The sequence below is a fragment of the Solanum stenotomum genome, chromosome 10 (genome assembly GCF_019186545.1).
Source record: "Solanum stenotomum isolate F172 chromosome 10, ASM1918654v1, whole genome shotgun sequence".
NCBI classification, from domain to species: Eukaryota; Viridiplantae; Streptophyta; class Magnoliopsida; order Solanales; family Solanaceae; genus Solanum; species Solanum stenotomum.
In genome coordinates this window covers 37,768,745-37,796,336 of record NC_064291.1, presented here as the reverse complement: position 1 = coordinate 37,796,336, position 27,592 = coordinate 37,768,745, and the positions used below count along the sequence as shown (strand labels likewise).

Sequence of the window (27,592 nt, the reverse complement as noted above, 5' to 3'; positions counted from 1 at the left end):
TGCGAGTTCCTCCAGTAAGCTATTTTTCTTACTAGTGAGCTCCCCAAAATTTGACTTGCTCCACTCCTTGAGTTTCTGCTTTAGCATTCTTAGTTTAATATTCAATATGTAATCAGGACAACCTTCCACTAGAAATTCATTCCACCAACTTTGAATCAAGTTGGTGAAACCCTCCACCTTTAGCCACCAATTCTCAAACTTAAAGTTTGATCTTTTCTGCTCCCAGTTACCACTTTCTAACAAGATAGGACAGTGGTCAGATAGCACTCTAGGTAGTAACTTTTGCCTGATGTTTTTGAATTTTTCTTCCCATTCCATCGAGTACAAGAATCTGTCTAGTCTAGCTGCACTAGGATGATTGATGCCTCTAAACCAGGAGAACTTTCCACCATTTAAATGAGGATCATGTAGCTCCATCTCCTCTATCCACCTTGAGAAGTCAGACATAACATAAGAGATTCTGTTACATCCTCTTCTTTCTCCCATAGTTCTATTGGTATTGAAATCTCCGCATGTAATCCATGGACCTTCACATAAAGTCCTGACTGCAGCCAATTCTTCCCAGCATATCAACTTCTCATCTCTGGTATGAGGAGCATACACTCCAGTGAGGTACCAGGTGAAAATTTTTTGAGTTGATACAAACTCATAAGTAATGGAGTATTGACCAGTTTCAACAAGGGTCCCACTCCAGATTCTACTATCCCACAGCAGCAAGATCCCCCCACAACTGCCTTCAGCTTCCAAGTAGCCGCATTTCATCCACCTACATGACCATAGCTGTTTGGCCATTGCTTTTAAGTCCTTGCTAATCTTTGTTTCCTGTATACAATAAACATCTGCCTTCCACTTTTTCATTAGACTCTTCACCATAGTTCTCTTATTCTGATTGTTCAGCCCCCTTACGTTCTGTGTAATCAAGTTAACTTTCATTTATAAGTTAGGCTTAGATTCCTCCCTCTACTTCTGCTTCCTTCCACCTCTTCATTTAGGCTGGATTTTAAGTTTTTCAGTTCATTCTTTCCAATACCTCTGCTCTTTGGAGTAGAGACTGCCTCACCCTTCCCCTTCTTATCAAGTTGTATTTTCCTCTCATCAATCTTCATCAACAAAGCTATGGTTTCTCTTTCAAATCCTTCGAAGGCCACCCCATATGTGTTGCTCAAATCTAGGATATGAGAATTCACCCAATTTGAAGCTTCTGTTTCGTAATCTTCTTGGGAATTTGGAAGTTGAAAGTTGACTGGTTCTGCATCATGAATATGTTGAAGTTGCATGTCTTGCTCTGTTGATTGTGTATCGTTTGTCTCCCCTCCTGCTTTTTCATGAGAAGTTTGTTGTGAACCAATCATACCCGGTTCTGTTTGGATGCAAGATGAATTTCTCTCTCCTCCATCGACTTGCGTCGCCATGCTTGTTTCTTTCGCCGTGTTTGTTTTCCAGTTCCTGAAGGCTTCTAGAAATTTAGCTGCCAGGTCTTTTATTTCTGTGAGGCCTTTGTTTTCTGCCATGTGATTGTCACGTGATGGTTCATTAGAGTTCATGGGCCTTTTTGAACTCACAGGAAGATTTGTAATGTCTGTATGCTTTTGGACTATTGGGCCTGCGTTTGAGGGTTTCTGGCCCATATTTTTTGAATTCAAAGTGGGTCCAACAAAATTCCTTTTTAACACCTCCCCACGTGGTCTCCTGCTGACACCACAACTTTCCTCTCTTTTATCCTCTGGGTAAATCCTCGATAACTGCTGGATAACGGGCTTCTCCTTTCCCTCTTCTACGATGGTGAACCTCGCGGAATTTCTGTCCACAGTTGCATGGAAAAAGAGATTCCAGCATTGATAATGGTCACCTCCTTCGGGATCTTTGACCCATCGCCTTTTACTTTGATTCGAGCCCATTTGAGATGATTCCGTAGTTGTGTCTCTTCCTCAGTTTCGATCCAACCTCCACAGAGATCTCCGATGGCCTTGAAAACAGTCTCTGACCAGAGATGTAGAGGAAGGCCTACAATCTTGGTCCAGATCGCTGTTGGTTTATTCTCCATATCTGTGGCCGCTAAAGTTGGGGACCACCACTCTAACCGGACCCTTGAGTTGTTCCAAATCCACTCACCTGCAAGCACCTGTTCTACCGTGGTTTCCATCGCAAACTCAAACAAGAATTTTCCAGCTCCCATTTCGTAAATGTTTAGCCTATGGCTTTGTCTCCAAAACTTGTTTGCCCAGCTTCTCACCTCTGCTAGGTTTGGCAGTACATTATTCCTTCCTTCAAAATCTCCAACTAGACTTCTCTGCAAAACTTCACTGTGGGTGTTTGAAGATTCATTAATGCAAATGATTCCTTCTTCCTTCATTAATGTTGCTTGGGCATTAACTCCGTCCCCTTTTTTATTAGACCATTTAATGCTCCTCACTGCCTCTGCAAAGGGATAATTGTTGTCTACCAACCTCTGCTTTGTACTTTCCACCTCCTTTCTAGTCATAGAAAGGAATCTCCCCATTTTGTCTGCTATGTTTCCCCATCCTGAGTTCAAAGTCAACTCCGGGATTATGATAACAGACCTTATTCTTCCCCTTATGTTTATCAGACTCAGATATCTTCCATATTTGTTGAAATTCCTAGCACAATATATTTCTGATAGAGGTTCTAGTCTCCTCCATCTCTTCACCACATTTCCTTTCGTCTTTGAAGCTTCCTGCATGACCTGAGTGATCCAGATCATTGATTTCTTGTTGAAAGAAGTTCTAGTGACGTTTCTTTTACTCCTCTCAGTCCATTCTTTCCAGTCGCCTATCGTTCCTTTGATTCTCTCGAGATCGTAGGATTTAAAACCTACGGAAAAGTAAATACAGTCCTCCATTGATCAGAGGAGGGGTTAAGGAAGGAAAAGGGAGGGAAGGTGTGGGTGAAGGATCCCGGTGATCAGAAGGACCACCGGAAAATGGATGTTGGTTTTGGATCTAGTTCATATTTTTGGGAATCGTGCCTGGGAGTAATTCTTTCTCTTTCTTAGATATTAGGAAGTCGAATAACTTGTTTATTGCTCAATGATTACAGTGATATAAATATATGAAGAGTACTGACTAACTATGGTAACTAGATAATCAAATCCCTACAAATCAGCTTGACTACCATATATACAAGATTGTACAACTGTAAATTGATTCTGTAACACTCTCCCTCAAGTTGGAGCATGGATATTGATCATGCCAAGCTTGTTACAAAAGTAATCAACTCCCTTATTTGTTTCACAAAAGCATTAAATGGATCATCAATAGGATCATCATCATCTGTCATAAGAGATACATTAGGAACCATTGGAGTACTACAAGGTTTTGCTCCCAACTTTCTAGTTTCTGCAAGCAAGTCAAGAATATACCTTCTTAGAGATAGAAAATTCCCTTCTTGCTTCTATTTACTTCTACTCCAAAAAGTATCTCAATGGGCTCGAATCCTTCATTTGAAATCTAGTAAGCAAGAAAGACCTAAGGGAAGAAACACTCGCATAATCACTTTCTGTGATGATGTCATCAACATATACAACAAGGAGAATAGAGCCAAATGTTTATTGCCGAGAAGATTGAGTGATCACATTTGCTCATTTTCAACCCAAAATCTTGAACTACCTCACTGAATATGCCAAGCCAAGCTCATGGACTTTGCTTCAAACCATACATAGGCTTCTTCAAATGACAAACTTTCTCATACTCCCCCGGAGCAACAAAATCGGGTGGTTGCTCCATATACACTTCCTCTTGAAGAGCACCATGAAGGAATGCATTCTTGATAGCTAACTGATGCAAAGGCGAATTCTCAAAAAGAACTAGAGAAATGAAAAAGCAAACAAAATTGAGTTTGGCAATTGGGGAGAAGGTGTTTGAATAATCTACCCATATGTCTGGGCATACCCTTTAGCCATAAGCCTGGCCTTAAGCCTTGCTATAGAACCATCTGGAGTAACTTTAACGGTGAAGACCCACTTACATCCCACTGGCTTCTTTCCCTTCGATAAATCCACCAAATCCCACGTGTGATTTTCCTCTAAGGCATGTATTTTATCAATCATTGGATTAGACCACCCAGGATTATTCAAAGCCTCCTTCACTGTTTTGGGTACAAAGATGGAGTCTAGAGAAGTAATCAAAGATCTAGACATAAAGGATAAACGATCATAGGAAACAAAATTAATAATTAAATATGTAGATTTGCAAGTACGTGTACCTTTGAAAAGAGCAATAGGGAGGTCAAGATTTTCTAAAGGATCAAGTGACTGAATGGGTTCATGACAAGTATCATCAATCTCTCGCTTCCTTGAGTAGACTTGACAATTGACAGTCTTGCTATCACTGATGGAGAAGGTAGTGAAGGTACAACAATTGGGGAGCGATCAACAAGAGAATTGAGAGATGAAAGGAACAACATCAAATTGTTTTGTCAAAACGCGAGTGACTTGATCGACTAATCATCATCTTGCTCCTCCTGACTTGTAGAATTAGGAGGTGCATAGAAGAATGGTGTAGTCTCTCAAAATACCACATTAATCGACATAAGATATTTGCCAAGTTCAGTAGAATTACACCGATACCCTTTTTGAAGGCTAGAATAGCCTAGAAAAACACACTTCAATGCCTTAGGATCTAGCTTGGTAATAGATGGTCGTACATCTCAAACATAACATGTGCTTTGAAACACCTTTGGTTCCATTGAAGTAGTGACTTAGTAGGAAAAAGAACATTATAAGGCGTATTACCAACACGCACAGTAAATGACATGCGATTAATAAGAAAGCAAGCTGTAGAGACTGCATTTGCCCAAAATTGTTTAGGAACCTTCATCTGGAATAAAAGTGCCCTAGCCGTCTCAAGTTGATGTCTATTCTTCCTCTCAGCAACTCCATTTTGAGAGAGCATATGAACACATGAAGACTGGTAGAGAATACTATGTTGCCTCAAATATGATTGAAACAACTCTGACATATATTCTGTAGCGTAGTCACTTCTTAGAGTATGAACCGAAGCATTGAATTGAGTTTTATCTTCAGCGTAGAAGGCACAAAAATGAGTAGACACTTCAGAGCGACTCTTCATAAAATAAATCCAAGTCATCTGAGAGAAATTATCCACAAAAGTGACAAAATACCTATGTCCAGTTTTGGAAGTGACTAGACATGGTCCCCTAACGTCAGAATGAACTAACTCAAAAACAGGCTCAGCGCACTTATTAACCCTTGGACCTATTGAGTTGCGACGATGTTTTGAAAATCGTTATGACTTGCATTTCAGTGAAGAAATATTCTGAAATTGAAGACAAAGCTTCTTTAACCAAGGTAGAGAGGGATGTCCCAATCAGCAATTTGCTTCAAATGGAGACACGACACTTGAGCAGTCTGTAGACTCCCATTCATCAAGGATATAGAGATCATCAGATACATATCATTTACCAAGATACATATCCTTTACCAATTACCTGATTTGTTGTAAGATCACGAAACAAACAATGATCGGAAACGAAAGATATGTAGCAATTAAGGTCTCAGGTTACTTTGCTAACGAAAATCAAATTGCAGGCCAACTTTGGTAAGACTTAATACAAATGACAAGGTAATAGATGAGATTGGTTTAACAATTCAGAGAGGGTGCTTTGTGTGATTGAAAGCTTGAAAATACATTAAGATTACCTGTCATGTGATTTGTTGCAACTGAATTTATCACCCATTCATTTGTAGATGTATAAGACATGACTCTGTAAAAGCATTAACTGAAGTGAGTTCCTTCATTGATTTTTGATATTGAAAGATTTTAACAAATTCTTTCGCCGAAACCAAAACCATTTTATCATATAATGGACTAGAAGCAGTCATTTCGCCAAACTCACCATATCAAATCAGAATAAAGAGAAATTGCCAAAGCTCTGTACCAAATGTTATCCCAACAGTTCTGTCCACGCCAACAAGTCAGATTGTTTGACTCAACTCAATAAGAGCTCCATTCACATATAAAGGTATTAATAGTGAAGCAGTCAACTCCTAGCTAAAGGGTTCAACTCAAATAGACATAAACCATTCAAAGAGATGCCCAACAAAATTCAAGATACAAAACAAATAGACTAAAACACCCAGTTGTTCAGGAGATAGTTTAGAAACTAAAATATGAAATACCCAAATGATCCAGATGTGAAACCAATTGAACAGTGGAGGGTAAATTCAAACAACAGCAGCATAATTCAAACAATATTGCAACTCAAAACAAATCAAAGCAGCAGACAAAGTAATTCGAACTCAAATATGACCAAAAGAAATCACTGTACCTGATTGTTGATGCTTATTCTTCAAAACTTGGTCTAATATCTTGAAGACCACCTTAAGTCGGCTGAGAATTTCAAGGCGATGCCAAATTAGGACTCCAGATCAAGATTGGTCCACACATGCACCTTCACGTGTGGCTAATTCTGGCGACGACTAGCTGTGAAGTTCGACATACTACACTTTCTAGTCCCACAAGGCTCTGATGCGATGTTATTGATAAGGTTTGGAGAGAATAACTTGTTTATTGCTCAATGATTACAGTGATATAAATACATGAAGAGTACTAACTAACTATGGTAACTAGATAATCAAATCCCTACAAATCAGCTAGACTACCATATATACAATATTGCACAACTGTAAATTGATTCTGTAACAGAACCCCAATAACTTGTGGGAATAATAAAGCTGAATTCTCTCTCAAACTCTTGTTTTCTCACAGATGATATAGATGGAGGTGCATTGTGGGATATCTTTAGAAGGCAAGATATTCCAAAGTTAGAGGAATATCTTAGGAAGCACTTCAAGGAATTCAGGCATATTAATTGTTGTCGTATACCACAGGTATGAACCAAATATGCTTAGCATTCATACTTTGGAATGAGTGTTGAGTCCTATTGTTTCTTTCGTGGCTTTGGCTTGGGGGTTAAGAATAATTGGTTGTAGGATGTTTCTTTCATTAATGAGGTGTTTTTAGATGACCGAGAAATCCATCTGGGGTCAGCCCGTAAGACCTACCGGAACCTTTGAAACTTGGGGGATATTGCTCCCGCCCCTTTACCCTTTTCCACTTAAATACCAAGCTTAGTTCACATGGCGCAAGGCTTGAACCTGTGACCCAAGTCACCAGTCCCTCAACTTTTGCCTGAGAGCAGGACCTATAATGTTACACTTTGTGCCAAATTTTCTTGAGTAAGAATTTTCAATATGAGACATATTTCCTACCTAGACATAAAACATATTTTTAAATCTCCCAAATTTGCCTTTTAACTCGTTATTCAAGTACAGAGGAGGGGGTTGTTTCGAAACACAATCTTCTGAAATTGTAGATGATGAAACAAGAAATTTAAGAAAATATTGCTTGAACTTGAAATGCATACACATGATGAAGCTTGTTGTTTGTATATTATCAAATTTACCATGAAGATGTTTTTGGTAGAGACATAGAGTTAAACTTATGAAGAAAATAAACATCACTCTATTTCTTCTAATGTTTAAAGAATTTTCCTTTTTCCTTTTCCAGATATTTATAATTCAATACAAGAATGATAACTGTGGGACATTTCATTCTTTGTTTTTCTGTCTTATTATTTAAAACACAAAGTATTCTGCATGTACCAACTACCAACTCCATTTTGTCTTGCATTGTAGGTTATTCACCCTATACATGATCAAACATTTTACTTGACTAAGGATCACAAAAATAATCTTAAGGAAGAATGTGGTGAGTGTTCCATGTATGAATCTCATAGCTTGAAACGTTCCTATTTCGATGTGGAACTCTCTCTTTTTTCTTCTTACATTTTTATTTTAATTATTTTCTATTTCGCAGGAATTGAACCATGGACCTTTGTTCAAAAATTAGGGGATGCAGTTTTCATACCTGCAGGCTGCCCTTATCAAGTTAGAAATTTGAAGGTGTCTCTCTCTCCCCTTGTCAATTTTTTAGGTTCTTCCTTTTTAAATTAACTTAGGACCTCAATTCAACTTTAAGATAATAGTCGAAGCTATGGCAACTTAATTTAACCTATCAGAAAAATTCTAATAGTTGAAGCTATAGTAATTTATAGTTTTATCATTTTTTGCCTTGTCAAAAGAAAAGGCTACTTTTACTTTTATCCAATCCGTAGTGGTTGCGAAAGATAAAAATTCTTGTAGCGTATATTTTGGGTAAGTTTTAGGATAATAAAATGTTTTGCTATTTTATTTATCATTTAACTATGACATTCTGCAGCCAAAGTGACTAAACAACTTAAAGACCCGGTGCCTTCAAAGTGCGAATTTGTGAATAAAGCTGCCTATTCTAAGGTTAAGTTGAAAGTGGATGTAGGTTACTGTAGCTGCTTATATGCCATTGAAAATTATCCAAAGTAAGGCTGATTTAAAGTTGGATAGTGATAATTGATACTCCCTCAGTTTCATTTTCTGGGTCTTAGTTTGACTGTTGTTGTAGAAGCAACACTGCTAACGACTGAGAAGTTGGAAGAATAAAAATACACTCTCTTAGTTCTGAAAATATCCGATCTTGGTTTTTGAGATAGACGGGATGAATAAGCAATAAAAAACTGTACACTTTCTTTTTCCAAATGTACTGACATAAATGATGACTAATAGATCTTTGACTTCTGATCAGGGAACTTGGATATTATCAATAAGTTGCTATATTGAAGATAATGAATAAAGTTTAGTGCTAATTAGTAAACTATGCTTCAAAACTTTCTCATATAACCACTAATTTTTCTTCCTAGTCAACTTTCCACTTTATTCCACATATTTAGTTATGCATATCTCCTCAGTGTATCTCCACAACCATTTCATCAAAAGACTGTTGTTATGCTTCATCAAATCTCTGATGCCCAAGCCACCTTTATCTTTTCTGCAAAACTGTCGCCACTTGACCAAATTGTATCCTTTGTTCTCTTTGCAACCATGCCAAAGGAAATCTCTCCTAAGTTTGTCCATGTTAGAATATGAATAGGTTTATACAATCCTATTAGAATAGGAATAGGTTTATACAATCCTATAAGAATANTAAAACTGGTGGTAGGTGTTTTGAATTGTGTTCTCTTGAAGTGGGTGACCATCTCATCTAAAAACTTAAGCTGCTAAGAGAGCACACTTCGATTATTTAATTGTATTCTCAACATGCCTCCTCACATGCAGGCTTGATTCTTTTATTTTCATGGGACAAGCATATGAAAATTCTTTTTGATATGGTGGTGGTGAGATTCGATCTCATGACCTCTGCCTGCTCTGATACCATGAGAAATTAGACGAAGAAGCAGAGATATTGGGAATTGAATTGATTGATTATTGCTTCAAGTTGATGGGATTAAATAGTTATTACAAATAGTGTAAATAAGGAAAGAAACTAATTCATATCTACATTATCTAATCATGCCATATCTAAATATTCTCATATCTACACTATCCAATTATACCATAATTAACACTTCCCTCAAGCTGGAGCGCATAAGTCATGCTCCTAGTTTGCCACAAATATAGTCAATTCTGAATCATTGCAGTGATTTTGTGAAAATATTCGCTAGTTGATCTTTTGAGTTGACAAAACTCGTGGCGATGTACCCTGACTCAATCTTCTCTCGAATGAAGTGACAAATCTCAATGTGCTTCGTCCTTTCATGAAACACGACACTAGAAGCAATATGTAGTGCAACTTGGTTATCACAAATCAATGTCATCAGTTCAACTCTTCCCATCTTCAATTCTTGGAGAAATTGTCTCAACCATATAAGCTCACACATAGCTAGTGTCATAGCTCGATACTCTACCTCTACGCTTGCCCTAGCTACGACAACTTGCTTTTTACTTTTCCTAGATATTAGATTGCCTCCAATTAGAACACAATTACCCGAAGTGGACCACCTGTCAGAAGGTGATCCTGCCCAATTTGCATTAGAATATCCAACAATGTTGGTGTCTCTTATCTTCATACAATAAACCTTGTCCTGGAGAGCTTTTGATATATCTAAGATGTGAATCACTGCATTCCAATGACTACCACAAGGTGATTGCAAAAATTGGCTAACTACACTAACAACAAATGAGATGTTTGGTCGCGTGATCATAAGATAGTTGAGTTTGCCAACAAGTCTCTAATAACGATCTTTTAAAAACTCCCTCTATCATGGAATAAGCTTAGTATTTGGATCCATGAAATTGTCCGCATGTTTGCAATCCTACATACCAATGTCTTCTAAAATGTCTAAGGCATATTTGCTTTGTGTAATAGCAATACCATGGCCACATTGTGCCACTTCAATGCCTAGCCCAATTCCTTAGTTTGAAGCGACTTGAGAGGTGTTGTTTGAGTTGAGCAATACCTTCATGATCATCTCTCGTGATAACAACATCATCAACATAAACAATTAAAAAGATATGTTTGCCATGAGATGAATGCCTATAGAATACATAGTGATCAACTTGAAATGACCAAATCATGCTCTGAGAGACTACTTGAGACCATAGAGGGATCGACGAAGTTTACAAACTAGTCTAGACTCCCCCTGAGCAACAAACCTTAGTGGTTGCTCCATATATACCTCTTCAACAAGTTCTTCATGTAGGAATGCATTTTTCGATGTCTAGCTGAAATAGGGGTCAATGATTCATTGTTGCCATAGAGATGAGAAGATGGACATAAGCCATCTTAGCAACTAGTGAGAAAGTATCTCCATAATCGATGCCATAAATCTGAGTGTATCCCTTAGCAACCAATCTCACTTTGGGACAATCAATAGCTCCATCCGAATCTACCTTAACTGCGAATACCCAATGACAACCACATGTGGTTTTGCCTTGAGGTAAAGGAACAAGCTCCCAAGTACCATTATTATGCAAAACAATCATCTCCTCAATCATAATTCATAGCCTGACGCCAATTTGGATGAACCAGTGCTTTTGTCACAGTCTTGGAAACTTTCAGTGTTGATAAGCTAGTAATGAAGGCATGATATGAAGATGACAAATGATGATTACTTAAATAAGCATATAAGAGAGTTTGATTGATGGTAGTTCTAGTACTTTTGCGAGGAGCAATGGGAAGATCATCTGATAAGTGCTCGATTGAAGCAAAAAGCATTGTTGGAGCAGGTATGAGTCTCCTGGATTGCTTTGTGTACCTGTATCAAAGTTAGAAATATTAATTAAATTAGCAAGCTTAGAAGGAGATTGAGGTCATCGGGAATAGACCTTAAGAGTTGGAGGTGGAGCTAAGGTTTGAATAGTTGGAATTGGAAGGACTGATATGACCTGAATTTCTGTATTCAGAGAAAATGCGGAGAAGTCTCGAAAAAAGTAACATCTACAAAACCCTTCGGGGTGGCCCAGTGGTTTGGGCTTGGGACTGCCATGTTGGAGGTCTCAAGTTTGAAACTCCTTGCCACCGAAAGCAAGGAGTTTGCCTTCTGGGTGGACTCGTCGCATTGGGCTTGCCTAGTACGGGTTACCTCTCCTATGTGGTTTGCTATTGCATAGGAGTGGGGGTTTTACCCTATGCACACCCAAAGCATAGCGGCTGCATGTTTTCCTTGTCATCTAAAAAAAAGTAACATATGCAAAGATCAAGTACTTATTGGTAGAGGAGTCAAAGCATTTGTAACCTTTTTGTAGAAGAGAATACCCGAGAAAGACACATTTAAAAGCCTTGTGCTGAAGTTTATCTTTTTCGGGGATAAGGTTATGAACGAAACAGGTGCAACCAAACACACATGGAGGAAGGGGAAACAAATTTTAGTACGGATAGAGGATTGAGTGAGGACTGTGGTACTGCAAAACGGATGAAGGCATGCGATTGATTAAATAACAAGCAGTAATAATGGCATCACCCAAAAACCTAAAGGGAAATGATTGTGAATGAGCAATGTTCGAGTTGTTTCTATGAGATGTTTGTTCTTTCGCTTAGCAACTCCATTTTGTTGAAGAGTATGTGCACAAGAAGACAAGTGCAATATGCCTTGGCATGACATAAAAGAAAAGAGAGGTAGAGAAGTATTCTCGGGCATTATCACTAATTAACTTAATGGAAATACCAAATTGATTGCGAATTTCAGCATAAAATTTTGGAAAGATAGAGAATAGCTCAAATCTATTTTTCATTAAAAATAACCACGTGCACGGAGAGTAGTCATTAATAAAAGTAACAAAATAATGAAAGCCAAGAAGAACTGACACGACTCTGACCTCATATATCCGAATGAAGAATTTCAAACATAGAGGTGACCCTATTATTGACGCGCTTTGGGAAAGAGGCATGAGTGTGCTTCCCAAGCTTACACGACTCACATTCTAACAAAGATAAATAGATAAACTGGGACCATCTTTTGAAATTTCAAGAGACTTGGATGACACAATAGACTATGGAGCAATAAGAGGAAATAGTGGAAGTGAAGGTAACATGTGGTGTTGGAATAGAGAGCAGGTACAATCCATGTGACTCATTTCCTTTTCCAATCACTTGTCCCATACTACGATCCTGCACAAGAAATGAATCATCAAGGGAAGTTACAACACATTTCAGGTTTTTTGCTAATGGAAATAAGATTATATGGACTTTTTGGTGTAAAAAGGATCTATGTTGCTCGGATTATTCAAAAATGTTGATGGGTGCATGTTGGATCCTCCAAAAATAGTGTGTTTTTGAAGAATCTGACTCGGATGCGACAACATTTTTAGAGTGTCTGAGCAACTTAGAAAAGGACTAATTTTAAAGGTATGAACTATACCTATCCCTTTTACAATAATCTTTGATGCATTAGCCAAAGTAACAGTATAGAGGGTAGAAGGGGTAGTAAGAGTACATAGAGTATTTTTGTTACTAGAAATATGGTTAGAAGCACTGGAATCAAGAATCTGTTGTTCCTAACATGAAGACTATACGCCATAAGCAAAGTAGTTACCAGGTTTTGTGCAAGCAATTGATGATTGTTGCCTTGATGCTTGGTACTAAAGGTTATCATTATAGTCTGCTCCAGTGATAGATCGAGATGATCTATCCATGACTTCAGGTGTAGGTAGAATACTATCTCCATTATGAGCCATTTGTGCAAACTTCTTTTTAGCATAATTTTTTGGGAACTCTTTCGGTTTCTGCGACTTTTTTTATTTCCCTTATATATAGACAATTCTTTTTTGGTTACATGCACAGACAAGAGGATATCATAATTGAGCAGATCCCATCATATCTGCTTAGAGTTAACTTCCATATAATTTTTTGTCTTGGAGACAAAGGAGGGGTGTTGATAGTTGATTCAAAAAAGAGTTTAAGTTACTAAGTTACTGCATAGCATACATTATTTACTGTGAGTTTGAATAAATCTTTTACTAGAGTTGAAAGAGTCTTTGTTAGGTTGTTATTTGGTTGCTATTTTTTTGGCACTTTCCTAGTTTCTAGTCAGGTGGGAGTCATGGATATATATTATCTTCCTGAGTCTGTAAGCCTATAAAGGCAGATGTTTCCAGCTAATAAATAGTGCAATTCTACAAAGTATTTCCTTCGTCTTCTTTGTGCAACTCTAAGTTTTGTAGTTAAAGAACCTCTGTTTTTCCTACATTGTGGTATTAGAGCAACTGTTCGGTCTTTGACTGGGCGATAAAGAGATAAGAAACAGCCCGGGAGTGAAATATAAGAAGAAAAAAAAGTTATGGCAGCAAATGGTATATCCTCTTCTTCACAACCCCTCATACCCGTCTTCAATAGTTAAAAGTATGAGTTTTGGAGTATCAAGATGAAGACCTTGTTTAGGTCTCAAGAATTGTGGGACTTGATCGAAGATGGGTTCACTGATGTAGCAGAACCGGATGCAGAGGAAGAGAATAGATAAAAAGAAATCAGAAAGAAGGATGCAAAAGCTTTGTTCTTTATTCAACAAGCCATTCATGAGACAATCTTCTCAAGAATTGCAGCAGCTACTACCTCAAGAGATACTTGGCTGATTTTGAAAACTGAGTTTCAAGGTTCCTCTAAGGTAATTATTGTGAAACTACAATCTTTTCGTCGTAATTTTGAAACATTGTTCATGAAAAACAATGAATTTGTGCAAGACTTTTTATCAAGAGTTAGTGGAATTGTAAGTCAAATGAAATCATATGGTGAAGACATGGGTGATAAAATTGTAGTTTCAAAAGTTTTAAGAAGCTTACCTCCAAAGTTTGATCATGTGGTTGCAGCCATAGAGGAATCAAAAGACTTGTGTAAGTTTTCATTTGATGAACTAATGGGCTCTTTGCAATCTCATGAGTCACGGATCAATAAGTCAATAGAGAGAACCGAAGAACAATCTTTTCAAGTGAAGGAAGAGCATCCAATTCAGAATGAGAAGTTGTTAGAACAAGGCGCACGAGGACACGACAGAGGCTCTTTTAGAGGCAGAGGACGTGGTAGAGGCAGAAGCCAATCTGGGAGGACAAATAGCCGCAGAAGTGGAGTGCATTGTTACAATTGTCATAGTTTTGGCCATATAGAGGCTATCTGTTGGTAAAAAAATGATCAAGCTAGTTATGCCGAGGAAGAGGAAGAAGAAAGCGTGCTTTTCATGGCTCGCTCTACCTCCATAGATTACAAGTTTGATGTTTGGTTTGTGGATAGTGGATGCTCCCATCACATGATCGGTGAAAGAAAAGGATTTAAAGAGCTAGATGAGACAAAAAAGAGGCGAATTTGGCTTGGTGATAATAAGAATATTCAAGTCGAAGGTGAAGGTACTATTGCTGTCCATACTAGTCAAGGTAAAGTGAAACTTATTCAAAATGTGTTATTTGCTCCTAGCTTGGCACATAACTTACTAAGTGTTGGCAATTGTTGAGTTGTGGATTCTCTGTCTTGTTTGATGATGACTCATGTGTTATTAAGAATAAGTAGTCTGGTCAAATCTTAGCAAATATTCACTTGACAGATAATAAATGTTTCCACTTGAAGTTTCAAAAGTTGAACAAGCCTTGATTGTTAGTGAGAAAAATCTTGACGAATCATTTGCGTTATGGACACTTGAATATAAATGGATTGAGATTGCTAAGTCAAAATAAGATGGTTCATGTTTGCCAAATATAGGATCTGTTGAAAATACATGTGAAGGTTGTATATATGGCAAGCAACATAGAAATTCTTTTCCTGTTGGAAGATCCTTAAGAGCTACTAGCTGTCTTGAAATTGTTCATGTAGATTTTGTGTGGTCCTATGAACACAGACTCTCTTGCTAGTTCTCGATATTTTCTGTTACTAATTGATGATTATAGTCGGATGAGTTGGGTATATTTTTTGAAGCTCAAATTAGAAACTTTTGCAAGCTTCAAAAAATTCAAGGCGTTGGTTGAAAACCAAGTTGGTAACAAAGTTAAGGTTCTGCATACCGACATAGGAGGTGAGTTCTTATCATAAGAATTTAAGTTGTTTTGTGAAGAAAATGTAATTCACAGGGAATTGATTGCACTTTACACTCCGGAGCAAAATGGGATTGCTGAGCGGAAGAACAGAACTGTAGTGGAGATGGGCGATAGCCAGGAGCATGCTAAAGAGTAATGATCTTCCAAATCAGTTTTGGGCTGAGGTTGTCCATACTGCAGTTTATCTGCTTAATTTTGAGAATTGGTAAACATTGTATTCTTCAGCATTTAGGATATGCTGGGGACCTTTAAAAAATCAGAAAAGAACAAAAAGCATAATACTTACAAGGATCATAAGAATTCTAAAAGTTGATAAAAAATTTGATCTGAATCCTCTAATCCTATATCTTTACACCAAAAATAGAGATACAATGCAATTCCATTTAACCCTGTGAATGGAATTGGATATATCTTCAAAATTCCTACTATTCCTCTCCTTCCACACTGTCCACCAAATGCAACGTGGAATCAAATTCCACCAGGTCTTTTGTCTCTTGCTACCTCCTCTCCTGATCCAACAACTAAGTAAATCAGTTGTATGTTCGGGCATAGTCCATTTCACTTCTAAAAAGTTGAGAAACATGGACCATATTTGTGCTGTGAAAGTACAATGTAAGAATAGATGACTGTTAGTTTCCCCTGTCTTTCCACATAAAGAGCACCACGGAAGTATGATCTTTCTTTTCTTCCTCAAGACTTCATGTGTCAAGCATGCCTTTCTAATGACCAGCCAAGTAAAGCATTTAACTTTTGTTGGTGTTGCAGTCCTCCAGATATTTTTCCATGAACTCTGGTATCTGCTACTTTGCGACTTGCACTCCTTTTTATATGTCCTGCCAACTGTGAAGATCCCATCCTTACTGTGTGACCATCTAACAACATCATTGTCAGTATTGGTGCCTGCAAAATCCCCCACTTCCTCCAACAATTTGGCTACTCTCTCTATTTCCCAATCATTTAGAAGTCTTCTGAAATAGAGATTCCAACCTTGTACTGTCTAGCAATCACTTATCATTGCCTCAGAATTGGTGCACAAAATAAATAGATCAGGAAACAAGTCTTTTAGGGGGGTTTGTTTGATCCATACATCCCACCAGAATCTAGTTCTCCTTCCATCTCCCACCTTGATATGTAAATTTGCTTCTAACTTGGGCCATAAGTTTGTAATAGCTCTCCAAACCCCCGCTCCATAAGTAGCCGTGCTTATGTTACTACACCAAAATCCATCCTCCCCATATTTACATTTAATCAAATCTTTCCACAAAGCTTGCCTCTCCTCAGTGTATCTCCACAACCATTTCATCAAAAGACTGTTGTTATGCTTCGTCAAATCTCTGATGCCCAAGCCACCTTTATCTTTTCTGCAAAACTGTCGCCCACTTGACCAAATTGTATCCTTTGTTCTCTTTGCAACCATGCCAAAGGAAATCTCTCCTAAGTTTGTCCAATTTCTTAACCACTTTTGCCGGTATAGTGAAAAGAGACATAACATGTGTTGGGAGAGAGTCTAGAACAGAGTTGATAAGAATGTGTCTGCCACCAAAAGAAATGTATTGAGCCTTCCATCTGGCTAGTCTCTTTTCAGTCTTCTTGACTATGTTGTCCCATATCTTCAAATCTTTGTGTGTATTACCTAAAGGCATACCCAAATAAGTTGTGGGCAATTTCCCCACTCTGCAGCCCAAAATGTTAGCTAGACTTTGGATGTTTGTCACATCCTTAATAGGATATAAATTGCTCTTTCCCTAGTTAACTTTCAAACCTGTACAAGCTTCAAAAAACAACAAAATTAGTTTGATGAATCTAAATTGCTCCTCCTGTGGCTCACAGAAAATCACGGTGTCATTTGCATAAAGTAGATGGCAAATCTCTTTAATATCACCATTGTTTCCACTAATCTGGAAACCTCTGATCCACCTGTTTTGAGTAGCAATCCTTATCAAACTATCAAATCCGTCCATTACCAGGATAAATAAAAAGGGTGAAAGAGGATCACCTTGTTTGATTCCCTTTCCTGAAGAGAAAAAACCCACCGGTTCCCCTTCCTGGAGTCCATACACTCACTTGCAATGAGAGCTGCATCCATTATTTGTCTTCCTTTAATCAATGCCATTTGGTTTTTGTTGACAAACTTATCAAGCACTCTTTTCAGGCTTTCTGCCAGTAGTTTTGCTATTACCTTGTAAACTCGAGTAATCAGACTTATTGGTCTGAAGTCTTTAAGTTCAGCAGCACTGGTTTTCTTGGGGATGAGTGCTACAAAAGTAGCATTAAAGCTCTTCTAAGTAATCTGTCTAGCATGGAATTCTTGTCTAGCCTTTATAATATTCTCTTTTAGGATCTCCCAGAAAGACAAGTAAAAGGACATGGGGAAACCATCAGGTCCAGGTGCTTTCTTCATAGCACAAAGCTTTCTGCTCCTCCACACTAAGCAGCCTAAGATCTCTTCCTCCTCAAAAGGACCCTCTAGTTCTTTCTGCTCCTCCACACTAATGGTTGTGATCCCTTGTAATTGTAGCTCAGGCCTCCACTCCTCTGGTTCTGTGTACAAATTTTGGTAGAAGCTTTTGATGGTCTCTTTAATGACATAGGGGTCATTAGTATTGCATCCATCCACCAGTAGAGACTCAATGGAATTATACCTCTTCTGAGAAGTAGCTACTCTGTGAAAAAACTTAGTATTTTTACCCCCTTGCTTTAGCCACTGGATTCTTGATCTTTGCCTCCATCTTATTTCTTCATTCTTAGCTACTTGCTCATAAGTGATGGCCAAATTTGTTTTTTGTTGGATCTCCTCCTCTGTGAGCACTCTTTGTTCTTGTACAGCTTCCCATTTGGCCAGCTCCTCCATAATCTCCTCCTTTTGTGCTTTACAATTTTTTCTATTATTCTTACTCCATTTCTTCATCTTTCCTTTCAAAAGTTTCAGCTTTTCTGCCAAAACAAAACCTGGGGTTCCAGTTATTACAAAAGATTGCCACCATAATTTCACCTCTTCCTTGAATCCGTCCACTCTCATCCACCAATTTTCGAATTTGAAGTAGGACTTCTTGAAATTCAGATTCCCACATGTCAGTAGAATTGGGTTGTGGTCAGATCCCAACTTTGGCATTGTCCAAAGCAATCATGGGTCAAACACCTTTTGAAATCTAGAAAGGTAGAAAGTCGTGGGTAAGTCATTTGAGAATTTTTGGTTGTATTGCATATGCTCTAATAAATTCTCAACATCGTAAAAAGCTTGATGAAAAATCTGAAAGTGCATCTTTTTCGGATATTGCTCTGAATCCAAGGCTTTTAGATTGTATAATCCCACAAATGGCAAGGTGATTATCAGGAGAGACGTATTTGATGAAAACACCTGCTGGAAATGGGAAAGCAACAATAAAAGTTCACAAGTTACGGTGGAAGATGAAGCCTTTCCTACCAAAGAAGTAAGTCAGTCTCTTACTAATACACCAAGCCGCTCTTCCGGAAACTCCAGCGACACAAGTCCAAGGTGTAGCAGCCCAGCATTGATGGTGCCTGACTCAAAAGGTTCCAGTGAAACTCCTCCACGGAAGTTTAGATCACTTTCAGATATTTATGAAACATGTACCTTTGCTTTATTTGGGTAGACCCAGCTAGCTTTTAGGAAGCTTCAACAAAAATGGAATGGAGGTGTGCAATGGTAGAAGAGCTTATGGCGATAAGGAAAAATGGGACATGGGACTTGGTAGACCTTCCAGATGGAAAAAATGTTATCGGAGTAAAATGGGTGTTCAAGACAAAGTACCATGCTGACGGAAGCATGCAGAGACATTAAGTCAGATTGGTCGCAAAAGGATATTCGCAGCAACAAGATAGTGATTGGGCAGGAAATGTGAACGACAGAAAGAGTGTTTCTGGGAACCTTGTCACTCTTGGTTCAGCACCTATTACTTGGAGCTCAAAGAAACAATCAACAACAACGTTGTCTTCTTCCGAGGCTGAATATGTTGAAGCAGCATCTTCAACATGCCAAGTGTTATGGCTGAGGAAATTACTTGCTGATCTTCACCAAGAACAAAAGGGAGCAACAAAAATTTTCTGTGATAATTTATCAGTAATTGCAATGGCTAAAAATCCTGTTTGTCATGGAAGATTAAAGCACATAGATATTCGGCATCATTTCATCCGTGATCTGGTTGCAGAAGGGCTGATTGAGTTGAAGAGTTGTAGCACAGAAGAACAGGTGGCAGATATTCTTACTAAAGCACTTCCTCAGGCAAAGCACAATTACTTTATGTTATGCCTTGACATGTGATTTTGAATTCAAGTGGGAGGGGGTGTTGAGAATTGATTCAAAAAAGAGTCTTAAGTCACTAAGTTACTGTGTAGGATAAATTATTTACTGGGAGTTTGAATAAATCTTTTACTAGAGTTGAAAGAGTCTTTGTTAGGTTGTTATTTGGTTGCTATTTTTCTGGCATTTTCCTAGTTTCTTGTCAAGTGGGAGTCATGGATAGATATTATCTTCCTGAGTCTAGTTAATAAAGAGTGTACTTCTACAAAGTATTTCCTTCGTCTTCTTTGTGCAGCTCTAAGTTTTGTAGGTAAAGAACCTCTGTTTTTCCTACAAGGGGATCGTCTTGCGAGGCTTTCAATATTTGCAAGGTTATCTGCACAATAGGTACCCAGTCTAAGCATATGCCATATGCTGGCTCCAATTCTTTCCATCAAAAACTTACTATTTTCCAGTATGCTTTTGTTTGGAAGGTAATGATATCCTCTTTGTAAATGAGGTGGTCTGCTTCAAATCATGACTCCGATACTCACTTAAAAAAGAGTCATGACTCATGTATCAGATAGGTAGAGAGTTAAGACCTAGATATATGTACAGGTGCAATATAGTAATATATGTATTAGTATCTCACGTCACCTAGAGTGTAATGTATGCATTGTAAAATGTTCCTATAAAAGAAGTGATAAGGAAAAAGCTAGAGTGTATTAATTGGCGCCTCACTTCAAAAAGGTGAGTGCCTCGCCTCTTGCCTTAGTGAGGTAGACCCTTGTTGCCTTTTGTCACCTTATGCCTTCCAAAACATATTTCCATACTAGCTCACAAGGTTCTACAACCATTGCTTGTTATTCAACTTTTGCCCTGGATCTAGCAACCACATTCTATTTCTTACTCTTCCAGGGTATCAATTACCTCATGCTTTTGCCGATCAATGACAGATATCTAACAATCTACTCGTGGCCTCAATCCTCAAAGAGTAGTCCTTTAACTAGAACTGACTTTATATATAACAGAATTCAGACAACTACATTACAATGGCTATTACACCAAGAATCCGTAAACTAACTTGCAACACTCACATGTAAAGCAACATCAGGTCTAATCACAATGAGGTAATTCAACTTACAAATCAGCCACCAATATCTTCCAGGATCACTAAGTGCCTCCCTTTGTCTTGACTTGAGTTTAGCACTCGGATCTAGTAGGAGTATCAATAGGTCTACATCCCATCATTCACGTCTCTCAAAAAATGTCTAAGGTATACTTTCATTGTGAAATTAAAAAACCATATATGGACTGAGCTACCTAAATAGGCAATTACTAGAAATGCTTTCGTCTACCGCGGTTTTTAGTCTGCAAATGCCAAACAAGATGTTGCTTTAAATTAGTGATACCGTCCTGATCATTGCCAATGCTAACAATATCATCAATATAAATCACCAAATAAATACACAACTTTGGAGCAAAATGTTGATAAAACACAAAGCGATGTGCTTCACTACGAGTCATGCCAAACTCTTGGATTACTATGCAAACTTCCCAACCAAGCTCGAGGAGATTTTTTCAGACTATAGAATGACTGATGCCTACTTGACACCCCCTCCTCCTAGCTACAAAATTAGGTGGTTGCTTCATATAAACTTCATCCTCTAGGTTACCATTGAGATTCATCCTCTAGGTCACCATTGAGATAAGCATTTTAAATTGAATGTCCAACTGATAAGAGGCCAATGTCAAACAACAACCATGGATAGAAAAAGACAAACAAATGGTATTTAAGCTAGAGGAGAGAGAGTATCAGTGTTATCAAGCCCAAATATATAAGTATACACCTTGGCAATAAGGTGAATCTTCAGTCTATCAACTTGGTCATTTGGATGAACTTTGACTGCATAAATCTAACGACAACCAACAATATATTAATCTAAGGAAGAGGAACAAGCTTTCAAGTACCACTTGCATGTAAAGCAAACATCTCATCAATTATAGTCTATCACCATGTTGTATGAGAGTGCTTCAAAAGTAATCTTACTGATGGAAACAAAGGAGAAAGAATATACAAAGGCCTTATGGAGTGATGACAGACGATAACTTAAATAGTTATTATGAAGGTTAGTATTACGAGTGGATTGCATATGTTTTTGAAGTGCAATAAGTTGATTAGAGTAGACAAGTCTGCAGTAGTTGTAGGGTTCGGTGAATCATCTGGCCTGATGCATGAGGCAGACGATGATGATGTCAGAAGTGGTGGCATTGTGGCTAGAGATGTAGAAGTAACTGTAGATTTTGTAAAAGTTGGTGTAGGTTAGACCTTGGAGATATCTAATGATCAGAAGATGTAAAGTAAGGTCACAACTAAAAAAATGTATTATATTGATCTTTTTTGATAAAACAGTAATAGTATTGGTCTTGTTAGTTTGGTTATTCTAAATTGTTTCTTTGTTAGAAATATGCACAAGAACTACAGCAGTCCAAGTTCTCTGTATTTTAGGGTAGTAATTTACTCCATAGAAGTTAATTAGTTTCTATCTTATCCATAATTAGTTTCTAATCTTAGCGCTAATCCTTAGGAGTTGGTTTCTTAATTTCAGTTGGCTTGTAAACACTATAAATTAATCTGTTTTATAATGAAGTAAGTAGTTTTGCTTTCATAAATATTTCTTTGCTGGTTTATCCAACTAATGTTCCCACTTGTTCAAAAACAAGAGAAACCAAATTGTTATGTTCTTCCTTCTTTGTAAACTATCAATTAGTATCAGAGCGTTTATTTCTTGAGGGATCTGTGGGTGTTTCATCAATGTTAGGATTGTAATTAAGAACACAAGTTTATCAATCAAGGAAGCAGAATCAAGTTTTTCTGTAATGGCACCACCTGTTTTTAACGGTGATAACTATCAGATTTGGGCGGTAAGGATGGAAACTTATCTAGATGCCATGGATATGTGGGAGGCAGTCGAAGAGGATTATGAAGTTCCTCCGTTGCCTAACAATCCTACTATGGCCCAGATTAAGAACCATAAAGACAGGAAAACAAAAAATCAAAGGCAAAGGCCTATTTATTTTCAGCAGTATCTTCTTCAATCTTCACTCGAATTATGTCTCTAAGGTCAACCAAAGTCATCTGGGATTATCTCAAGGCAGAATACAAAGGGGATGAAATGATCAGAGGTATGCAAATGCTAAATCTTATAAGAGATTTCGAGATGCAGAAGATGAAAGAAATTGAAACCATCAAAGATTACTCTGAAAGGCTTTTGAACATAGCAAACAGGGTAAGATTGCTTGGTTCCGTGTTTAATGATTCACGTATTGTTGAAAAGATTCTGCCAGAAAGATTTGAAGCAACCATAACTACTTTGGAAAACACTAAGGATTTGTCCAAGATCACCTTCGTGGAGTTATTGAATACTTTGCACGGTCAAGAACAACGAAGAGTCATGAGAGAAGAAGGAAATATTGAGGGAGCATTGTTTACCAAGCCTCAAGATGGAGGCAAAACAAAAAGAAGAAGAACAAGAAGAATGGTGAAGGCATTTCAGCAAGTACTACCAAAGGAAAAACTGGACACTCAAAGAAAGTTATCCTCCTTGTAAGCATTGTAACAAGAAAGGCCATCCACCATTTAAATGTTGGAGAAGGTCTGATGCTAGATGCAGTAAATGCAATCAACTTGGGCATGAAGCTATCATTTGCAAGAACAATGGTCAGCAACAAGAAGCAGAGGCTCAGATTGTTGATGGTGAGGAGGAAGATCAACTCTTTGTTGCTGCATGTTTTTCAAGCAGATCATTGAGCGCTACATGATTTTCAAGCAGATCATCGATTGAGTGTTGGCTGATTGACAGTGGATGCACTAATCACATGACAAATGACATGTTTCTCTTCAAGGAATTGAAGCCCACGGCCATTACTAAAGTCAGAATAGGTAATGGCGACCATCTTCCTGTAAGAGGGAAAGGAACCATTGCTATTTCAAGTCATTCAGGTACTAAAACAATTTCTGATGTGCTTTATGTACCTGACATAGATCAAAACTTGCTTAGTATTGGTCAATTGGTCAATTGATGGAAAAAGGCTACAAATTAAATTTTGAAGAGAAACATTGCTTGATCAAGGATGCTTTAGACCAAGAAATGTTTAAAGTAAGAATGAGAGGCAAAAGTTTCTCATTAGATCCATTTGAGGAGGAGCATGTTGTTTATTCAGCCAAAGAAAGTGTTGCAGAAGTATAGCACGAGAGACTCGGACACTATCACTATGAAGGGTTGCTTAAAATGCAAAAAACGAAAATAGTTAAGGACTTGCCTGCTTTAGAAGTAAATTCTTCAAATTGTCTTGCGTATCAATATGGAAAACAAAACAAACTTCCATTTCCAAAGACAAGTTGGAGAGCCTCAAACAAATTGCAACTAATTCATACTGATATAGCACGACCTCAAAGGACTCCCTCACTAAAAGGTAGTCTTTACTATATCATTTTTGTTTATGATCTAACCCGCATGTGTTGGATTTATTTTCTCAAGCATGAGACAGAGGCTGCTAATGTCTTTCGGAAGTTCAAAGCAAAAGTAGAAAATGAAGCTAACTGTAAAATTCAGTCCGTAAGAACATATAATGGAAGGGAATACACGATTCATCATCAGCTTACTACTCCCTATACTCCGCAACAAAATGGAGTAATTGAGAGAAGGAACAAATACATTATGGAGATGACTAGATGCATGTTGCACGAGAAGAACTTGCCAAAGCAATTTTGGGCAGAGGCAGCAAATACATCAGAATTTCTTCAAAATAGGCTTTCTACTAAGGCAGTGAAAGACTGAACTCCTTTTGAAGCTTGGTATGGATTTAAACCATCATTAAATTTTCTTGAAGTGTTTGGTTGTCTATGTTTTTCCTATATTCCTCAGGTTAAACGAGACAAACTAGATAAAAAATCTGTCCCAGGCATTTTTATTGGATATAGTTCAGTTTCAAAGGCATGAAAGGTCTTCCAACCACAAACTGAAAATATAATCTTTAGTAGAGATGTGTATTTTATAGAGAAGAAGAGTGGTGTTGGGAAGACTCAAAGAAATCTGTCCTTAACTCTTCTGACAAAGCAGAAAAGTTTCCTACCAAGTTTTTTGAAAAGAAATATCACTCTCACGGCAGGATGAAATGGTGGATCATTTACCAGTTAAAGGTACTCGACAACTCGCTGATATATATATATATATATATATCAGTGATGCAATGTAGCAGTATGTGAACCTGCTGGGTACAATGAAGTCAAGAATGATGAAAAATGGGTGGCTGCAATGAAAGAAGAGTTGTTTATGATTGAGAAGAACATGACTTGGGAGCTTGTTGATCAACCTGAAGACAGAAAGATAATTGGGTTGAAATGGGTCTTTAAATGCAGATGGTTCAATGAACAAGCATAAAGCAAGACTTGTAGTTAAGGGGTATGCTCAAATTTTTGGTGTGGATTATTTTGATACATTTGCACCAGTAGCTAGGCTTGACACGATCAAGTTACTTCTTGCTCATGCTGCACAATTGGGCTGGAAAGTGTATCAGATGGATGTCAAATCAGCATTCCTTAATGGCTTTATTCAGGAAGGAAATTTATGTTGAGCAACCTGAAGGTTTTTTAGAGAAAGGAAAGGAGGACAAAGTTTATAGGCTTAGAAAGGCACTTTATGGACTTAAACAGGCACCAAGAGCCTGGTATGGTCGACTAGATGGCCATTTACTTAGCTTAGGCTTTGAAAAGAGTCTATCAGAATCTACTCTTTATGTTAAACATCATGGCATTGATATTCTTGTTGTGTCTATATATGTGGATGCTGTACTAGTTACAGGAATCAATACAAGGCATATCGAGGATTTCAAGCAAGAAACGATGTAAGCCTTCGAGATGACTGATGTTGGTCTAATGTCTTATTTTCTTGGTATGGAAATCAAGCAGGGACAAGATGAATGTTTCATTTGCCAGAAGAAATATGCTAAGGAAATTCTCAAGAAGTTCAACATGGAAGATTGCAAGGAGATGAGTACTCCTATGAACCAAAAAGAGAAACTAAGCAAGAATGATGGAGTAGAGAAAGTAGAGGAAACGTACTTCAGAGGCTTAGTCGGTTGTTTGATGTATCTCACAGCTACAAGACCCGATATTTTGTATGCTGTAAGAGTTCTATCGAGGTTCATGCATTGTGCTAGTGAGGTGCATCTAAAAGCAGCAAAACGAGTTTTCAGATACCTCAAAGGTACCATTAATTATGGTATCAAGTTTCAGAAAAATTAGATCTGAAACTACTTGGGTATTCTGATAGTGATTGGGCTGGATCCACGTATGACATGAAGAACACATCTGGATACTGTTTCAGTCTTGGCTCAGGAATGTTTTCGTGGTGCTCAAAGAAGCAGGACATTGTGGCTCAATCCACTGCAGAGGCAGAATTTGTGGCTGCAACAGCAGCAGTGAATCAAGTGTTGTGGTTGTGGAAAATATTTGTTGATCTGCACATGAATCAGACAAAGGGAACTGAAGTATTTGTAGACAACCAATCTGCCATAGCAATTTCTCATAATCCTGTATTTCATGGGAAAACAAAACACTTCAACATCAAGCTTTTCTTCTCGAGGGAAGTGCAAAATAATGGTGACGTGATTATGCTCTATTGCAAAACTGAAGAGCAGTTGGCTGATATCTTCACCAAACCATTATGAGGCTACAAATTTCAACTTCTCAGGCAAAAACTTGGAGTTTGCAGCTCTTACAGCAAGGAGGAGTGTTAGAAATATGCATAAGAACTGCAGCAGTCCAAGTTCTTTGTATTGTAGGGTAGTTATTTACTGTTAAGCATTTAATTAATTTCTAATCTTATCCCTAAACCTTAGGAGTTGGTTTCTTAATTTCAATTGGTTTGTAAACTCTATAAATTAATCTGTTTTATAATGAAGTAAGTAGTTTTGCTTTCATAAATATTTCTTTGCTGGTTTATCAAACTAATGTTCCCACTTGTTCAATAACAAGAGAAACCAGATTGTTGTGTTCTCCCTTCTCTATAAACTAACATTCTCACTTCCACAGTCGTGCATAAATGTTGCTCTTTGCTTCGTTTCACCTGAAAATGTTGGTGAATGCATTCGTTTGACTGAGGAATTCCGCAAACTTCCCCAAGATCATGTTGCTAAAGAAGACAAACTGGAGGTACTTCTCTTGTTCTATGTTTCTCAGAGCTGTTTATATGCTTCTGTTTTTTATGACCATGTTCTTGCCAGAATTTCTCTTTGCACAGATTCACATTCCTTTTTAAGTAGATTACTCTCTATATGACCCCATTATCATTTTGGAGAGTCAAAACAGTCTAAAATGTCTAACTATTTTTAAATGTAAAAGAGTTTCGAATTGGACTACTTTTTATATAGTTTCAAGTACGTAAATTCTATTTTAAAAGTTTTGCCGTATTAATTTCTGAGTTCACACCTAGAATTAGATGTTTGACTCTATTACTCTGGACCTCGCTATTATTCTCAGGACAGAGGGAGTATTATTTATAGGCTCTTCAATTGTTCTGGACATATGTAGTTAAGTGTGACATGGATCTGTGTGTAAGGTAATATTTGAAACACAAAGGAAGTTTAATTATTTACGCTTGAGGAATATCTTTCTTCTAATAAGTTTCAACTGTTTGGGGACATTTTTGAATCTCGTAAGGGGAATGAGTGTAATGCAGACCAGACGAGTTCCCTTCCCTGGCAACAACAATGTCTCTCTATTAAGTCTACTAAATGAGCCTTTCACTGCCCACCCAACCTTATCCTTAATTGAGCTCTTAAGGTTAGCTATAGTCAAGGTTCTTCCAAAGCGGGATAGCCATAGAAGCAGGCTGCTATCCTTCGGTTAAGGTATTAGTGTTTTT

At 37.7% G+C, this 27,592-nt stretch overlaps 1 protein-coding gene across 50 annotated transcripts in view; it reads left to right on the top strand.

The window, feature by feature from the left end:
• The window catches only part of LOC125841149 (lysine-specific demethylase JMJ25-like), a 53,921-nt gene that overhangs the window by 11,261 nt on the left and 15,068 nt on the right, over nt 1–27,592 (top strand). For all 50 annotated transcript variants that reach the window (XM_049520202.1, XM_049520203.1, XM_049520196.1 and 47 more), the window contains exons 9-12: nt 6,747–6,868; nt 7,676–7,748; nt 7,857–7,942; nt 26,761–26,880. In XM_049520202.1, the coding sequence (XP_049376159.1) occupies nt 6,747–6,868; nt 7,676–7,748; nt 7,857–7,942; nt 26,761–26,880 (401 nt within the window). The remainder of the gene's footprint in view (nt 1–6,746; nt 6,869–7,675; nt 7,749–7,856; nt 7,943–26,760; nt 26,881–27,592) is intronic.